The 18,333-nt window shown below is 45.0% G+C and overlaps 1 protein-coding gene across 1 annotated transcript in view; it reads right to left on the bottom strand.

The window, feature by feature from the left end:
* Positions 1-18,333, bottom strand: part of BRF1 (BRF1 general transcription factor IIIB subunit) — a 200,807-nt gene that overhangs the window by 54,994 nt on the left and 127,480 nt on the right. The window contains exons 12-15 of the mRNA XM_080976442.1: positions 15,457-15,518; positions 14,306-14,387; positions 12,156-12,211; positions 6,828-7,084 (exon numbers count right to left, since the gene is read on the bottom strand). Coding sequence (XP_080832568.1) covers positions 6,828-7,084; positions 12,156-12,211; positions 14,306-14,387; positions 15,457-15,518 — 457 coding nt within the window. The remainder of the gene's footprint in view (positions 1-6,827; positions 7,085-12,155; positions 12,212-14,305; positions 14,388-15,456; positions 15,519-18,333) is intronic.

The following is an 18,333-nucleotide window of genomic DNA, read 5'->3' as shown; positions in this document are numbered from 1 at the left end:
CCCTCTGCCTGGTTCCCTGTTTCCCTGTAACTTGGCTTCTCACAGTGAGGGAACCGCCAGAAGGTCCTCAGCGCTGGACCTCAGTGTCCAGGTAGACCGATAGAGGTGGAGACGCTCCTTCAGATATACTGGACCGAGGCTGTTTGGGGCTTTAAAGGTCAGCACCAACACTTTGAATTGTGCTCGGAAACATACTGCAGAGGAATGGTGGGAGGAACCAGCTGGGGAACCCCCAAGGGCAGAAGGCACAAAGCCAAGGGAGTGGTGGTGGGACGATGACGAGGGGTCAGAGAAAGAAAACTGGGAAGAGGAGGTGCTTGCAGGGCAGCAGTTGAAGAAGGAGCAAAAAGGGTTTTCTTGTGTGTGTGTGTGTGTGTGTGTGTGTGTGTTTCTTTGTGGCTGATTGGCTGCTCTCCCTGTGCAAAGGTCAGAGGGGGCAGGGTTTCTGTTGAGGCAGGTGATTAGCTGTGATTAGCGGCGCGCGCAGTTTGATCCATCTTTTAGATTTAGGGGAGCTAGTCTCAAACGTTTGTTGGGGGAGACCTAGGTTTTTTGTGGGGGGGGAGTTATTTTTCCTGTCTTCACGCTTTTTATGATGGAGGACCGCTGTAGCCACCCCCAACGACACGTTCTCAAGATGGAGGGGGAGGGAACAGCTGCAGTCGCCTGCGGTTCCTGCGCAATGTTTGCCATCTTGCCAAAGGTTGCAGGCAGCTTTACCTGCAGCAATTGCATGTTGATTGCCCTCTTAAAAGACAAAGTCCAGCAACTGGAGGAACGTGTAGCTACGCTCCAAAGAATTAGAGAGCTGGAGCTCTTCTTGGAAGCAACAGAGCACACCGTCTCCACCAAGGAGGAGACAAGGGACTCCCCTGAGAAGGACGCTAGTTCACCAACACAGGAGCCAGATATATGGAGAAACGTGACTCATAGAAGTAGGAGGCCCAGGGTTCGCTCTGATTGTTTAGAAATACACAATCGCTTTGAGGTCCTCTCCCCTAGCATGGAAGACGAAGAGCAGACTCCATTTGAGGATCTCTCCCTCATTACAGTCGATCAGGTATATGAAGACGAGCAGCAAAGTCAGTCCTCAGGGAATGTGCAGGCGACCTTGGAGCGGACAGCTCACGGAAGAACCCCGACCAAACCTAAGAGGAGGCGTGTAGTGGTGATAGGGGATTCCCTACTGAGGGGAACAGAAGCAGTGATCTGTGGGCCTGACAAGATGTCTCGGGAAGTGTGCTGTCTCCCCGGGGCTAAGATCCAAGATGTAACTGAACGACTGCAAGGAATCATAAAACCCACTGACAAATACCCCTTCCTCTTGGTTCATGTGGGAACCAATGACACTGCAAGCAATAGCCTCCAGAAGATCAAAAGAGACTACGAGGCTCTGGGCAGGAAATTGAAGCAATTAAATGCACAAATTGTGATCTCATCTGTCCTCCCAGTTGAACGACGTGGCCCAGGGAGAGAGGGGAAAATAGTGGAAGTGAACAGCTGGCTTCGCAAATGATGTAAACAGGAACTGTTTGGATTCTTAGATCACGGACTGCAGTTTCTTGAAGATGGACTTCTGGCAAGCGATGGGCTGCACCTCACAACGGTTGGGAGAAATGTTTTTGCCAAAAATCTCAGAAACCTCATCAGGAGGGCTTTAAACTGACTAATGTGGGGGAGGGAGACAGTGCTCCTGAAGGTAGGAGTCTATCAATTGATGAAGATGATCATCCAAATGTCATAGACCAAATGGAGCAAACAGCACACAGACCTAGTGGTGGGAGGAAAAAATCCTTAAATAAGAGTCACGGGGGAATGATTAATGGACTTCAATGTCTGTACACTAATGCACAAAGCATGGGAAATAAACAAGATGAGCTTGAGCTCTTGGTACAGCAAACTAAATATGACATAATAGGCATCACTGAAACCTGGTGGGATAAGTCCCACGATTGGAATGTAATAATGGGGGGATACAATCTATTTCAGAGAAACAGACCAGACAAGAAAGGAGGAGGAGTGGCGTTATATGTCAGGGATGTGTATACCTGTGAAGAGATCCAAGATTTAGAACCTCAAAGCCAAAGTGAGAGCATTTGGGTCAAAATTAAGGGAGAGAAGAATAACAGTGACCTCATTGTGGGAGTTTACTATAGATCCCCAAGCCAAACAGAGGACATAGATGATGCCTTCCTGGAACAGATGGCCAAGCATGCAAAAAGAAGGGAGATAGTAGTAATGGGGGACTTCAATTACCCGGATATTTGTTGGATGTCAAACTCAGCCAAGAGCATAAGGTCAAACAGATTCCTCACTGGCCTTGCAGACAACTTCATTGTCCAGAAAGTGGGAGAAGCAACAAGAGGAACAGCCATTTTAGATCTGGTCCTAACCAATGTTGATGACCTGGTTAGTGGGGTAGAAGTGGAAGGATCATTAGGCGCGAGTGATCATGCTCTTCTGAAGTTTACTATACAGCGGAAAGGAGCAGCCAAGCATACTAGGACTCAATTTCTTGACTTTAAGAAAGCTGACTTCATAAAACTTAGGGAAGTGCTGGGTGAGATCCCATGGACAGTAATACTAAAAGGAATGGGAGTTCATGATGGCTGGGAGTTTGTTAAGAGGGAGATAGTAAAAGCACAACGTCAGGCAATACCAATGAGACAGAAACATGGAAGGTGCCTAAAGAAGCCAGGGTGGCTATCTAAAGAACTTTTAACTGAGTTAAGATTAAAAAAGGATGTGTACAAAAAATGGAAAAGGGGGGAAACCACCAAAGAGGAATTCAAACAAATAGCCAGCACGTGTAGACACAAAGTCAGAAAAGCTAAAGCACAGAATGAAATCAGGCTTGCTAGAGAGGTTAAAAGCAACAAAAAAGGCTTTTATGGGTATGTCCGTAGCAAAAGGAAGAACAAAGAAACAGTGGGGTCACTCAGAGGAGAAGATGGTGAAATGCAAACAGGGGACACAGAAAGAGCTGAACTCCTCAATGCCTTCTTTGCCTCAGTCTTCTCCGATAAAGAAAACAATGCCCGACCTGAAGAATTTGGAGCAAATGATTCAGCAAAGGAAACACAGCCCAGAATAACTAAGGAGATAGTACAAGAATACTTGGCTAGTTTAGATGTATTCAAGTCTCCAGGGCCAGATGAACTGCATCCAAGAGTTTTAAAAGAACTGGCAGATGTGATCTCAGAACCACTGGCAGTCATCTTTGAGAATTCCTGGAGAACAGGCGAAGTCCCGGCAGACTGGAGGAGGGCAAATGTTGTCCCTATTTTCAAAAAGGGGAAAAGAGAGGACCCAAATAATTACCGCCCAGTCAGTCTGACATCAATACCAGGGAAGATTCTGGAGCAGATCATTAAGCAAACAGTCTGTGAGCACCTAGAAAGGAATGCTGTGATCACCAATAGTCAGCATGGATTTCTGAAAAATAAGTCATGTCAGACTAACCTGATCTCGTTTTTTGACAGAATTACAAGCCTGCTAGATGAAGGGAACGCAGTGGATGTAGCCTACCTTGATTTCAGCAAGGCATTTGACAAGGTGCCTCATGATATTCTTGTAAAGAAGCTGGTAAAATGTGGTCTTGACTATGCTACCACTCAGTGGATTTGTAACTGGCTGACTGACCGAACCCAAAGGGTGCTCATCAATGGTTCCTCTTCATCCTGGAGAAGAGTGACTAGTGGGGTGCCACAGGGTTCTGTCTTGGGCCCGGTCTTATTCAACATCTTTATCAACGACTTGGATGATGGACTCAAGGGCATCCTGATCAAATTTGCAGATGACACCAAATTGGGAGGGGTGGCTAACACCCCAGAGGACAGGATCACACTTCAAAATGACCTTGACAGATTAGAGAACTGGGCCAAAACAAACAAGATGAATTTTAACAGGGAGAAATGTAAAGTATTGCACTTGGGCAAAAAAAATGAGAGGCACAAATACAAGATGGGGGACACCTGGCTTGAGAGCAGTACATGTGAAAAGGATCTAGGAGTCTTGGTTGACCACAAACTTGACATGAGCCAACAGTGTGACGCGGCAGCTAAAAAAGCCAATGCAATTCTGGGCTGCATCAATAGGAGTATAGCATCTAGATCAAGGGAAGTAATAGTGCCACTGTATTCTGCTCTGGTCAGACCTCACCTGGAGTACTGTGTCCAGTTCTGGGCACCACAATTCAAGAAGGACATTGACAAACTGGAACGTGTCCAGAGGAGGGCAACCAAAATGGTCAAAGGCCTGGAAACGATGCCTTATGAGGAACGGCTAAGAGAGCTGGGCATGTTTAGCCTGGAGAAGAGGAGGTTAAGGGGTGATATGATAGCCATGTTCAAATATATAAAAGGATGTCACCTAGAGGAGGGAGAAAGGTTGTTTTCTGCTGCTCCAGAGAAGCGGACACGGAGCAATGGATCCAAACTACAAGAAAGAAGATTCCACCTAAACATTAGGAAGAACTTCCTGACAGTAAGAGCTGTTCGACAGTGGAATTTGCTGCCAAGGAGTGTGGTGGAGTCTCCTTCTTTGGAGGTCTTTAAGCAGAGGCTTGACAACCATATGTCAGGAGTGCTCTGATGGTCTTTCCTGCTTGGCAGGGGGTTGGACTCGATGGCCCTTGTGGTCTCTTCCAACTCTATGATTCTATGATTCTATGATTCTAGGTGTCAGAAGCTGGAGGGGTAACAGGGCATAGTGAGTGGGGGGAGTCTGTGGCAGAGAGACATCCAGAATCAGAGGCAGCAGCTGAAGCAGGAGAGCACGAGGAGGGAAGCCCAGTATACCTGAAGGAGCATCTCCACCCCCATCGTTCTGCCCGGACACTGAGGTCCAGCTCCGAGGGCCTTCTGGCGGTTCCCTCACTGCAAAAGCTACAGGGAACCAGGCAGAGGGCCTTCTCGGACGTGTCGCTCACCCTGTGGAAAGCCCTCCCATTAAATATAAAGGAGATGAGTAATTATATAACATTTAGGAAACATCGGAAGGCACTCCTGTTTAGGGAAGTTTTTAATGTTTGATCTTGTTGCCTTTTTTTTTTTACTGTTATTGGTGTTCTGTTGGGAGCTGCCCATAATGGCTGGGGTATAAATAATAAATTATTGTTGTTGTTGTTGTTGTTGTTGTTGTTGTTATCATCATCATCATCATCAGCCAAGAGGCAGAGAGGAGTCCAGCTGGGGAAGAGTCATGGGTGCCTCCCCCTCCTGTTGCAATAAGCTCCCCTCCTCCCTTGTCTCTTAGAACTGAGCTGAAACTGGCGGAGCAGCGGCAGGCTGCACACAGGCCCAATTGCTGGGGGAAAGCCCTGGAGAGGAGGGGACATAGACGGCTGTGAAGTGGAGGGGACTTTCAGCCTCGGCAACTAATTCATTGGGCCAGACCGACCAAGGATGAGTTGCTGTGCTCATTAGGCCAAGTCTCTGGGTATCGTGTTTTGGCTAATAAAGAGTTAACTCCAACTTTGAACGGTGTGATTTACTTCCAGCGGGCTCTTTGACAACCTACCCTCTGACTATCAGATGTGGGTGTTTAATTAGATAATCATTATCTTGATGTCTGCACAACTATGTGAAATGCCTCTTGGTAGTCGGAATACTGAGCTGGCAGAGCCATTGGGCTGGCCCAGTACAGCCATTCTTATTGAAAACTCAAACTAGATTTGAGCCTTACAGCTAGCGTGGCAGTCGCCACTGGTGGTGCTAAATTACATCTGCCCCGTTCTCATGTGCAGCGCAGCTGTGTGGGGCATGGGGTTTATTTCGAGCTACTGACAGCTCATTACGCAGGAGTTGGAAGGTGTCAAAGCAGCCCTGGAAGCCCAGTGCCGGTGCAAATCCCGCGCCAGCAGTATCCTCTGTTCCCCTGCAGCTATAGCTGTCACTTTGCATCGCGCTGCCCATTTGCATCCATTTACGAAATAGCCCTGCCCCAAAGAGGAAGGCACTCATAGCTGAGCTTTAATGAGGAGGGGAAACAGGCAGATGGGAAGACATCAGCCTCGGGGAAAGCATGTCTTGCAACAGATTCCTTACCAGGGGTAATAAGTTCTTCTGGGAGATCACCTGGCATCATCTAGATGCTCCAAGGTAAGCTGCAGGGCCAACTAACTTGGCCTCTTTAAAGCATAAGCTGGCCAGGAAGAAATGGCTATAAACAAAATCATCTCAAAACTCCGACATTCATTTTATAGACAGCAGAGACCCGAGGAGGAGTTAAGGCAGCTGAATAGGCACATATATTTTAAATGCAGAAGATGCATCCAAATTTGAATATTGCACCCACTTCCACAATAGACCTCCCCCCTCATATTTTATGCAACCTACAGATATATATATGTTTTCTAGGAAGCTTTGTATCCGAGGCAGTAATTAGCGACCAAATTTTGGAATAAAATTCAAACAAAGAACCAAATCACGCTATTGCAAACTGTCACAGCAAGACAAGAACCATGATTTTTTTAAAATCAACATGAAAAATGGGGTGGGGGTGGGGAAGGCTTCATCAAGCTTTTCACATCAGCTAACACAAAATCTGATCTTTTTTTGGGGGGGAGGGGAGAACAGAAAAGAATAAGAGAATTCTAAGAAGCAAAGTTTGTTACTGAGGGCTGACTGGTGCCTTCACGTAATGGTGATTAAGCCACAATGAAGCTGCCAGCCAACATGTGGCCTGTGGAGGATGATTCATCCTGGCCCCACACGCTGAACTAAAAGTGAAAGCCCCAACGTTACCTGAGTGTCAGAGAACTGTTAACAATCTATAGATGCACCGTTCACTGAAGAGAGAAGGATTTAAATGAAGAATTGTGGTACCTTTTCCCCACACTGTTTACGGAGTTGGCCACATTCCGAGCCGCCAGAGATTTTCTTCTTGACAGTTTCTTGGTGTTGCTGCTGTCATCAGTGCTGTCATCATCTTTCTTTGGTGAGCTACCTCCTTTGCTGTTGAGGTCCCTTAACACGTTATAATTAATTTTACTTGAAATCTTCTTCTGTTCCAACATCTTTTCAATTGCCTCTCCCGCTGTGCTGGCCTGGATCAGCTCCCGCTTCTTTGCAGACTTCTTGGGCTTAATTAAAACATAAACAGCAATTTTAGGGGGCAATCGGAATAATTTTACTGAGGCTGAAGAATGGGCTGCAGTTTAATCATCACTGCTCAGGTGGCAGCTGGCTGAGAGAGGAACTGATAGGTGGCACAGTTGCATCAGCACACTGCAAAGGATCCAAATCCTGAATAGTGGAGCTCATTGAAGATCCTCTATTATTTTTGGCCCCTTAAGGACGCTGGGTTGCAATGCTTGTTTGAATAACTATCAAAACGCCCACCACATATGGGAACTAGCAAATATTTCTAAAAGAATGTACTTTCTCCACCATGCGAAGCCATGAATGCCAGGTGAAGCCAGAAAATTGAATGATCCTTTGGGTGAATTAAAGCTACATCGGTCCTGCTGATGGATAGCCACCTCTGTTTTGAGGTCCAGATTAATTTTTCCTGACTTTTGACCACAATTAAGCAAATGGGTGAGAGTTCCAATCGTTAGGCCGAGACCAGAACCAGATATGATGGTGATTACAGGATTGCCACCCTGCAGTTAAGACTATAAGCTCCTTGAGGTAGGGACTTGATCTCTTGCACTTTGTAAAACATTGCACACATCATCTCCAACACAGTAATTTTAGAACGTCAGCTCTCCCTCCTCTTTCTGCAATGTGTAGCAAAAGAAGCACATGTCACCACATCACTAGGTTCCCTTTCCTAACTCATGATAACCATTGGTGGTACAGGGAAGCACAATATGCCATAACTACACATTATGGAAAGAGGAGGGGATTCAATACAGAATCACCATTGTTAGGGAAAACCTGTGTGGCTACAGTGACATTTATTTCTGGCCACTGATTGTGGCTGAATGCACTAAGTGCAGGGTCAAATGGAGTCACAACGTGAAGACAACCCCCCACATAGGGCTGGTCTGCACTTTCTATTTTATTTTATTTTATTATTTATGGAATTTATATCCCGTCCTATACTTGCAGGTCTCAGGTCGGTTCACAGAATAAAATCAAAATATAAAACCACAAAGCACATAATCAAAATAAAAACAACAACAAATGCAGGAACATGCTACGCATTATAGGAAGTTGGCTGCAGCTTTCTCAGCCGCCATACACTGAAAGTAATAAATGAACCAGGTGCACACGTGATATCCTCAATTTCCCCAGTCCTTTCAAACATATGCATACAAGGAATGCAGAAACTGGAAGCAATATGCCTGCAGAACTGCATGAGTATGCCCAAAACTTCCAGTATTCCTCTGCTCAGTAGTCTGTATACTGAGCCATATCCAAACACAAAGGGAGGGTTTCCCATGTATATAATGCATGGGAACCTGTTGAAGTGAGCTACTAAAGTTTTAACTGGTTGTGTGAATTGGCCCCTCATGCGTTCAGCTGTAATGTCTTTCTTGTCTCAAAAGCAATTTCATTTATTTTCCCAGGGGCATACTTTGTACAGCCTTGGGTTTGCAGTAACGAGCGAGCATCTATAGCCCACCTGTGGTTTCCACGGAAGCAACTCATCAAAGCAGAACATGCGAGGAAAGGGAAAGGGCACGAGTGCAGTGCTTGCTCATTACATGGAAACTGGCCCACCCAACAACAACAGCAACAACCTGCTATCAATTGCCATTCAAATGAATCCTGTCTGGTCCTTTTTGAACTGCATTAGCGGCATCTGATAGAACAACATTTAACAGGTCAACTGCACACAGCATGTGAAAGCGGCAATATTAAATTCTCCTGCCTGTTGAATTTGTTGGATGACTTCCTGGCATTACATGCAAAGGAAAGCAATGGTTGCGATCCTGTACCTGATTTACCTGGAAATAAGTCCCATTCAACTGAAAATGCTTTTTCTATATCATTTTATTGCTAGCCGATATAGACATGTCTGCTACCTATAGCGCCTTCTAGAATCGCAGAATCGCAGCATTGGAAGGGACCCCCAAGGGTTATCTAGTCCAACCCCCTGCAATGCAGGAATCTCAGCTAAAGCATCCATGACAGGTGGCCGTCCAACCTCTGCTTAGAAACCTCCAAGGAAGAAGAGTCCATAACCTTCCAAGGGAGGCTCTTCCACTGCTGAACAGCTCTTAGTGTCAGAAAGTTCTTTCTGATGTTTAGTCAGAATCTCCTTTCTTGCAACTTGAAGCCATGGGTTCGAGTCCCACCCTCCAGAGCAGGAGAAAACAGCTTGTTTCCTCTTCCATGTGGCAGCCCTTGCGATATTTGTAAATGGCTATTATATCTCCTCTCAGCCTCCTCTTTTCCGGGCTATACACACCCAGCTCCTTCAAGCACTCCTCGTAAGGCTTGCTTTCCTTGAAAATGTTGAACGCCAAATAGATTTTTTTAAAATTTAAACAATTTGTATAACTTTATGGTTTTAACTTTTGACAACTGGCATTTCTGAAAATGTTATCTATTTAGCTTACTCTTGAATTGCCTTCTTGTAATGGCCATTGGCTATGAACAATCAAAATATAACTGACTGATTGACTGACAACATGACTTTGGAGACATGCATAGATAGGATCGTGCTGTGAGTTGCTCTTTCCAACCTGCTTTCATTTCCCTTCAGTCATATTCCATTTTATCAGCCTCTTTCCTATGCTAAAGGGTGATAATATTTTTAGCTTGCAGCTCCTGGTTTCCACACGGGGAATAACACACATTTCTCCCCCAGGCTTTCCTTGCTGAAAATTCCCTACAATACGCAAGTCCTTTATTGCTGAAGTCTAGATTTTTTTCCCCAGTCGCAGAGGATGGCTTTTGTTTTGTTTTGTTTCAGTAAAAATAAAATATTAAGAAAGCATATTCTCACTATAATCGCCCCGCCACCAGCAAAAGTAGGTACAAAGACTTAGTGCAAGCCAGAATGGAACATAAATACCAAGTAGCATTACAACAAAAAAGCTCAAGGGATACAGCAGCAGTTTAAGTAAAAGTAGAGAGCTGTGTTCGAGAGTTCCCACAGGACTGCCACTCCACAGATCAGTGAAGGCAGCCAAGTGGAATACATGGAGTTGGAAACCTGCCTGTTAATGGGGTTGGGTTAATGCAAGCCTCTGAGAAATGGCGTGTGCTAGTCAAAGCAACAAGGACAGCTAGACGCATACTGCATTAAACCCAAAAGCTGCTCAGTCGTGGGGGAATTAAGGACGATTTAAATGCAGCAATAGAAGCATAGGAAGCAGACTTGTTCCGAGTCAGACAACTGGATCGCAGCTCTCAGGGTTTTAGAAAGGAGTATCTTCCATCCCTGCTAGGCAGTGCCAGGAAGTGAAGCTGGGATGCAAAGCCCAAGTTCTATCAAATAAGCAACCCTCCCCCCTTTCCTCTATATCAGGCTTCCTCAACCTCAGCCCTCCAGATGTTTTGGGACTACAGTTCCCACCATCCCTGACCACTGGTCCTGCTATCTAGGGATCATGGGAGTTGTAGGCCAAAAACATCTGGAGGGCCGAGGTTGAGGAAGCCTGGTCTATATGCAAAACCACAAATGTGTAAAGCAGATAGGGGAATGAGACACACGATTTCTTACCCGCAAAAGCCCTATGCCAGGGTCCGTCAGCATGCCCGCTAAGAAAGGACTTAGTAAATTTCCCCCTAAACATCCACAATATACAAAAGACGGCTTGCACTGTTCCTGCTCTGTTCCTGTTTGCACTGTCTCAGCCTCCCCTCTTGAATGGACGCTCACCCTTCCATTCATTCTAAAGAGAGGAGGGCAGCAAAGAGTGCTGGCTGGTGTGGGTGCCTTTGCCTCAAAATGTGGAATGTTACTATTATGGAATGTGGAATTTGTGTTTTTATATATTCTACTGCACATCAGCATTTGTTGGGATGTTAACTGCTTTGAGATTTCTTGAACTATAAAGCAGTACAACTTCAATCAATTAATTAGAAGAGGGCTTTTCTGGGTCTCAGATGTTTCCCAAAAGCTTCAGTTCACCGGCAACTGCTTGGGCAACATTTTTTTTGCTTCAAAAATAGCCCTCTTGCCTAGTAACCGAGACATGTGTTATATGTAGTCCATCAGGTTTTGACCACGTTATGTTGTCACTGCTACTGCCAAGGTAAGAACTGTTTTGATGGCGGCAACAGGAACAACAACAACTACCCCTGAAGCTTCTGCAAAACCAGGATATGAAGAGGTTCACAATGGAGCACTTCCACCTGGTGCCAGGCACAGGAAGTAAGGCAACACAAATATTTAGTGTGGTGGATGCATTCTCTCTGCACAGACATAATCCCTGAAAAGCCCTCCCAAAGATTTCCCTTTATACAAAACTCCACAACGAAAACATGTTACAGTATTCAAGTAAAAAAATAATAATAATTGGAGAAAATAGTGCTTGGATTACTTTCTTTCTTTCTTTTTAATGATCAGGAAGGTTTGAGTAAAAGATGATTAAAAAATATTTACTCCTACAAGGTAAAAGAAGAAGAAAAGCAACTGTATGAATTTTAACAAAACAGAGTTTATATAAGCTTTTATATCACATCTCAGGGTTGTTTTTTCCAAGTCACGTAAGGAAGATTTTTCCTTTTAACCTATTGCAAGGCAGGGTTAGATTGACTAAAGAAGAACGCTCTTCTGGCAGTAAGAGGAGATATGATAGCCATTTACAAAGATCTCAAGGGCTGTAACGTGGAAGAGGAAACAAGCTGTTTTCTCCTGCTCTGGAGGCTAGGGCTCAAACCAATGGCTTCAAGTTACAAGAAAGGAGATTCCGAATCAACATCAGGAAGACTTTTCTGACAGTAAGAGCTGTTCAGCAGTGGAAAGTTCACCCTTGGGAGGTTGTGGACTCCCCTTCCTTGGAGGCTTTTAAGCAGAGGTTGGATGGCCATCTGTCATGGATGCTTTAGCTGAGATTCCTGCATTGCAGGGGTTGGACTAGATGACTCTTGGGGTCTCTTCCAATGCTACAATTCTCTGATTCTCTGAGTTAATCTTTGGATTGCCCCTGTGCTTTCTAAATCAGCCTGGTCCAAGAGCACGGTGAATCTGAACTAAAACTGTCTATCCACGTACATTTTCAGTCTGCTTATTCAAAAGAGTTTATTTACCTTATGTTCTTTATAAATCCCAAGCTCCTTCTCTTTCGCTATCCTTGCTTCTTTTTCTGGAAGAAGACACAAAAAAGTAGTATGAAAGCACAAGTGTAATCTGGCTAGTATTATAGAAGACTACGACTAGCTTTAATGACAACTTAGCTAAGGGATCCCCATGCATGTCATTCTGAATTCTAACATGGGATAAATTAATTTTACATGTGCACACAGAATTTTACAATACTTAGCACAGTTGAAATTTTGAAAGTACACACAGAAAACTCTAATTTTGAGCAGGGAAAGACTGGCTTCACGTTCCATTATCTACTTATAAAAAGAGCAACCCAAAATCTAAGTGACCCACTGGTATATGCTAAGCTGGTAAAGCAGGAGTGCATGTTTGGGATTTCTTTAAAGTTAAGGCGCCTCTCCTAACATGACTACAACTCCCATCAGCCCCAGCCAGCACAAAGCATCTGGAGAGCACCAGGCTGGCGAAGAATAAGTTAAGGCATAACTAATCATTTGGTTATCATGATACTGCACTCTTTCTAATGCACGTAAGAGGTGTTTGTTGGATCAGATTAAGGCCTAGTTCAGCACCAAGAAAATACTAAGTGGTCTACTGGAGAAACGTGACTGGTAAACCATAGTCTACTGCCTGTCCACCCCTGGCCTAGAGGGCCTTTTAGTTAGAAAGGGGGAAAATTGATTTGAAAACCAGTTGTCTCATAAATCCCCCTACCAAACTGTCAAGCTCTGCACGGAATTCCTTTCAAGGAGGCAAACTTCATGTAATGGCTACAGCATTTGGGAAGGGATGGTAAACCAAAGTTCAAATCCCTAAGAAGTTATGAAACTCCTTGAGATGTATTGAGAAAGACAATTTTCTACCAGCCTAACTTGGGCCGGGGTCGTTGTGAGGCTGAAACACTACTCAAAGCTCCTTGGAGGAATGATGGAATACACATGTAGCAAATGATCAAGTGCAATTTATATTTATATGACTTGAAGCCTTTTTGCATACATTGGCCCAGTTCAGATGCAATGCCAAACTATGTTTTAGTACAATATTCATGTGCCTTAAGCTTGCATGATCCCACCCCTCCTCTGGAGCAGCCATGAAAGAAGATCAGAAGTTTTCGCTTCTGCTTCTAAACTAAACACAGTTCCCCATTACATCCAAACTTTGGGAACTCTAGCTAGTTTAAACTATGTTTTGAAAATAACCCATGATCTTAAGTCTCAGTTTGATCCTGGCTTGTTTCCCCCCACCCTTCCCATCCCCACTCACCCCAGTTTTTTTTAGTGTCCACCAATCCTGACTCATCTGAACAAAATAGAGCTTAAGCTAACTAGAGTTCATTGAGTTTGGATGGAACAAGGAACTGTGGTTTTAGACAATGGATGCTTAGCACAGCTTTCCCTTAGCTGTGCCAGAGGAGCGGACAGGAGGGGGAGCTTCAAGTGCACTGCTGCTCATGCATGCAAGCAAAACCAAGAGTTCAGCACAGCATCTGGACTGGACTATTATCTCAGAAACCCTATCATCAAGGATGTAAAGCACGGCACTATGATTATATTACAAACAACTGGTTGGTTTTGCTGCAATAGCCTAACATCGCTACCCCTCCGGAAATAAGTTTATCTGAAATCATCTTGCTTGCTTGCAGCTCGCTCTTAGTCATGCCACAATATGCCACAACCAGCGTTGGTTTCATTTTCATCCTGCCCTTCATCCTGAGAGCTTAAGGTACAGGGTGCACCCCCATATATTTATCCTCCCTTATGGGGTAGGCTAGACAATGAGAGAGTAGCAACCCCCCAAGATCAGCCAGTAAACTTTGTGGCTGCATTGGGATTCTCCCCCTCCCCAGTCCTAACTGGATCCCCGATCGACGACACCAACCTTCCCCTAGCTGGTGTTCTCCAGCTGTTTTAGACTGGTTAGACCAGATGGGAGATGTCGTCCAAAACATCTGGAGGGCATCAGGTTGGGGAAGGCTGCACTATACCACGCTGGTTGCTAAGGCACTGTTAGAAACCCTGTTGAAAGGCAACAGAATTAGGTCTACAATGAAGTGATTAATCACAGTTGAATGTTTTCAGCCTCAAGACTTCACTACATGACTCACCCGAAAGAGACTTCCATTCATTTGGCTTACCCTTTTGTTCCTTCAGATAATCTGCATTCTCCCTCATCCAGAGTTCTGCTTTTATTTTGGCTTCGGAATCATTAAGTATATACTAGGGACCAAAAGGAAAAAAGGTAAGTGTTTTGTTTTTCGTGTTCTTCAGCAGCAGACATAGGAACTCTGCCCATCAGCTGCTGCCCACTCCATCACCTCCTCGCTTCTACCTCTCCTCCGTTGACCTGGCTGGGGCTTCCACGTGACGGAGAGGAGAGAAAGAGGCATCGGTGTGTGGCAAAGAGCAGAAGGGAAAGCAAGGCAGCAGAGAGGCAGGTTATAGAATGAGATAGGTAAAGAAGGATTGGGGGTGTGGAGAAAGGAGAAGCCACCAAAGGAGATCCAGTTGGTAGACAATCTTGAAAAGAGGACCAAGGGAGGGAAGGGAGGAGACAACACTCATCAGAGCTCCTCAGGACTCCCTGATACCAGCACTGTAGTCACCACTTTCATTAAATGAACTATTTACAGTTGCATGTATGGAGAAGATACTCTTGCAGGTACCACAGAGCCATCTAAATCCACCCCTCCTCCTTTCACAACACCTATTTAAAGCGCAACACTCTACCAACAAGGAAGTACCTCATTCCTGAGCACCTAGCAGTATTTCTGGAACTTGGGCCCTCAGCTGTTGTTGGACTACAACTCCCATCACCCTTGACCACTGGTCTTGCTAGCTAGGGATGATGGGAGTTGTAGTCCAACAACAGCTGGGGACCCAAGTTTGAGAAACACTGACTCTACAGCCAACCATAGCATGCCTTTAAAAGGAAAAAAGCTACAGTGTTTGCCTCTCTTGACATCATTTTGATAACACACTACAAGCATTTTGATTTTGTAAAAATCTGGTCATTCTTGCAGACAACCACAAAATGTTATGCCAGTGCTCTGTATCTGTAATCTACACCTGACATTGTGTGGGTTTCTCATCACTGTTGCTCTAATGTCTTGCTATTGGTGCTGGTACCACCACTTAAAATTAAAATAATAATCTAAGCGATTATGGCATGCATCGTCAGCAGAATAAAGCAGATATTTTTGATTCCCGGTAAAACAAAATGCATACTGCATGCAGAGACAATTTTATTGGTGGCGGGGGCAGAGTAAGAAAGAGGAAGCATTCTTACCATATCTATTTCACTGTCGTCAATTCCACTTAGATCTAATTCACCATCTCCAGTATTTTCATCTAAATAGAAGCAACAGAAATTTTAATTAGGGTGTGCATTCATTCCAAATCAACTCCGATTCAAACCCTGGCTTTAATCATCTCGGAAGTGCGGTCTTTCTGATAACTGGTTTGCTAACAAAGCAATCTTTCACAAGATGGGGCCCGTCCAAATTAAAAAGGGGGAGAAATGAGGTTTTCCTAACGACACTCTCCTATTGTTGCTGTTTCTTGTGTGAACACAATTTGTCACTGAAGTTAATTAGAGAGGAGAAGACACCAAAAGGGCTTGGCCCCCGCCCCCACCTTGGCTCCTTGCGAATCACCGCTAATATGACTCAATGGCAAACACTCAATTAAATACAAAATGATGGAATCAGAGGTTAGGAACTTTAAAAATTCCTCCAAGTCAAGGACATGCAACATTGGAACAGCTGCTGCCCTGCCCCATGTGACTGGCAAATACTAGCGCAAATGCAGCCCAATCACAACATCTGCTTTGTGTCTTGCTGAACATACATATGTGTGTGACACAGTTGTAAGATACCTAGGTAGGAGGCCAGCAGCTGAGAAGGAGCACTTGACTGAGGCCCCATCTGCACTATAATTTAAAGCACTCTCATCCCACATTAAACAGTCATGGCTTCCTGCAAAGCATCCTGGGAACTGTAGTTTGTCGAGGGCTCTGAGAGGTGTTAGGAGACCCCTATTCCCCTTACAGACCTACAACTACAGGGGGGAAACACAGACCCACAACACTCAATCCTTGGAATTAAAGCAGGCATAAGCAGCTCTGGTCAACACTGCCAATTCTCAGAAGCATTGAACTACCTACCCGCAGACTGTCTCACCAGAGTGCTCCATGCTCTAGTTAACTCCTGCTTGGACTACTGCAATGTGCTCTACGTGGGGCTACCTTTGAAGTTGACCCGGAAACTACAACTAATCCAGAATGCAGCAGCTGGACTGGTGACTGGGAGTGGCTGCCCAGACCATATAACACCATATAACCCAGAAGGCAGAGCTAGTCCCATAGATTTATTTCTTTTTACCAACTTTGAGTGAGCTCAGATATCCACTTACCAAGTGCTAGTTTTCTGCAATGTGCACGCAACAGCTTGGTGAATTGTTCACCCAAAATATCCTGCTAAGGAGCAGGAATTCCTCTGCCCAATGCTTTTTCTGTAGTTGACTGGAAATGCAGGGAAGCGAAGGAGTGGGACAATTCCCCTGACTAGTTTGAAGATTAAGACAGACAACCTGCCCAATGAATAGCAACATCCCATCATTTGCTTATTGCATTTGTATCCCACACTTCCTGCAAATTGTTCAGAGAAATACAGGATGCTGCCTTATACCGCGTTAGATTGCCCATCTTAGTCAGTCCTTTCTATTCTGACTGGCAGTGGCTGCAGGGTCTCAGGCACACTAAGAGATTCCAGGGACTGAGCCTGGGACATCCTGCAAACAAAGCACATGCTATTACCATTGAGCTACGGCTCCTTCTCAGCTATGGTACCTCCACTGACGTACACAGTTCTCTCTTAATTGCATTTCAGCTTCACAATGCCCCTGAGAGCTAGGCTGGGCTAAGAGAGGGTGACTGGTCCAATGTCACTCACTTTGGAAAGTGGTGATATGAACCCCATCTTAGCCAAGCGTTCTACACACTCTTGTCTTTGAAGCAGTGAAGTGACCTGCCCGGGGTGCAAGACTGGGCAGCGTGTATGGAGGTCCTGGGTTCCCCAGAAGACAAGACCCTCCTCTCGGTCTTGCTGATGTGGCCCAAAGGAAAGCAGAGCAATACGTTTGGCACCAGCTTGGGTGCAGGAGTTGCCAGAAGGAGGTGTACAAGGTGCCATTCAACCGCCTTAGGGACTGTACTCTGGATTTGTGTAGGGTTTACTCCTTAGCCTTTTATTCTCCTGAAAATGTCCTGCATGACAGCAGGTAGGGATTGCTCCTGGGGGTTTAGTCCCAAAGCCTTTCTCATGAATGACTATAGCCGCAAGGCAGCGGAGGTTTAGGATCAGAGTTTTCACCAATCAGTAGCTACCCGAGTCTTCTTTCCCCCACTTTTTGAAGATGGGGACAAAAATTGCCTGCTTCCAGTCCACAGGGACCTCACTTTTTCTCCAAGAATTCTCGAAGGTTACAGAGAGAGGCCCTGAGATTACTTCTGCAAGCTCCTTTAGTACCCGTGGGTACAGCTCGTCAGATCCGTTAGTTCAATTGTGGGAGAGGCTGTGTGTGCACTAAGATGCCTCCTCTGCTAAAGTGAATGGTGGGGCTCACTCATACAAGATTTACCTAAGTATAAATTCTCGCTTAAGGACAAAAGAAGTGCTTTATTGAACCAGTTCAAGGTCCCCCTAATCTGACATACTATGCAGGAATCACAGCAACCAGCAGGCAGAAGAGGGTGGCCTACCAGTGGGGCCACTAGCAACCTTCTGCCTACTCTTGTTTAAAGTCATTATTCAAAAATTAATAGGCAAACCATATGCTGATTAGGGAATGCTTTCTGCAGCACTAAATTCAGTTTTTTGGGTCATTTACATTTCTTCATCCCCGCTCCCCACACACAAAAAAAGTTAATTTAACCGGTTTGAGCTTTGGGGTATATTTTCCTCCTCTAATCCTCCCAAATTTATTCTTAGCGTTCTGTAGAACAGAAAAGGGGAAAGCGCCTGAAACGCACACAAATCCTTAATATGCCAGTTTGAAAATTAGGCCATTTCCATGCGCTGTGGAACAGTTTTTATGTCAACACTTTAATTTTAAACTAATTTTGGAATTTGGTGCCGGTTGTTTCCTCCATCAGTGGCAAGCAGAG

The sequence above is a fragment of the Podarcis pityusensis genome, assembly GCF_964106645.2.
Source record: "Podarcis pityusensis genome assembly, chromosome: 1".
NCBI lineage: Eukaryota > Metazoa > Chordata > Lepidosauria > Squamata > Lacertidae > Podarcis > Podarcis pityusensis.
This window is presented reverse-complemented; position numbering and strand designations above follow the sequence as displayed.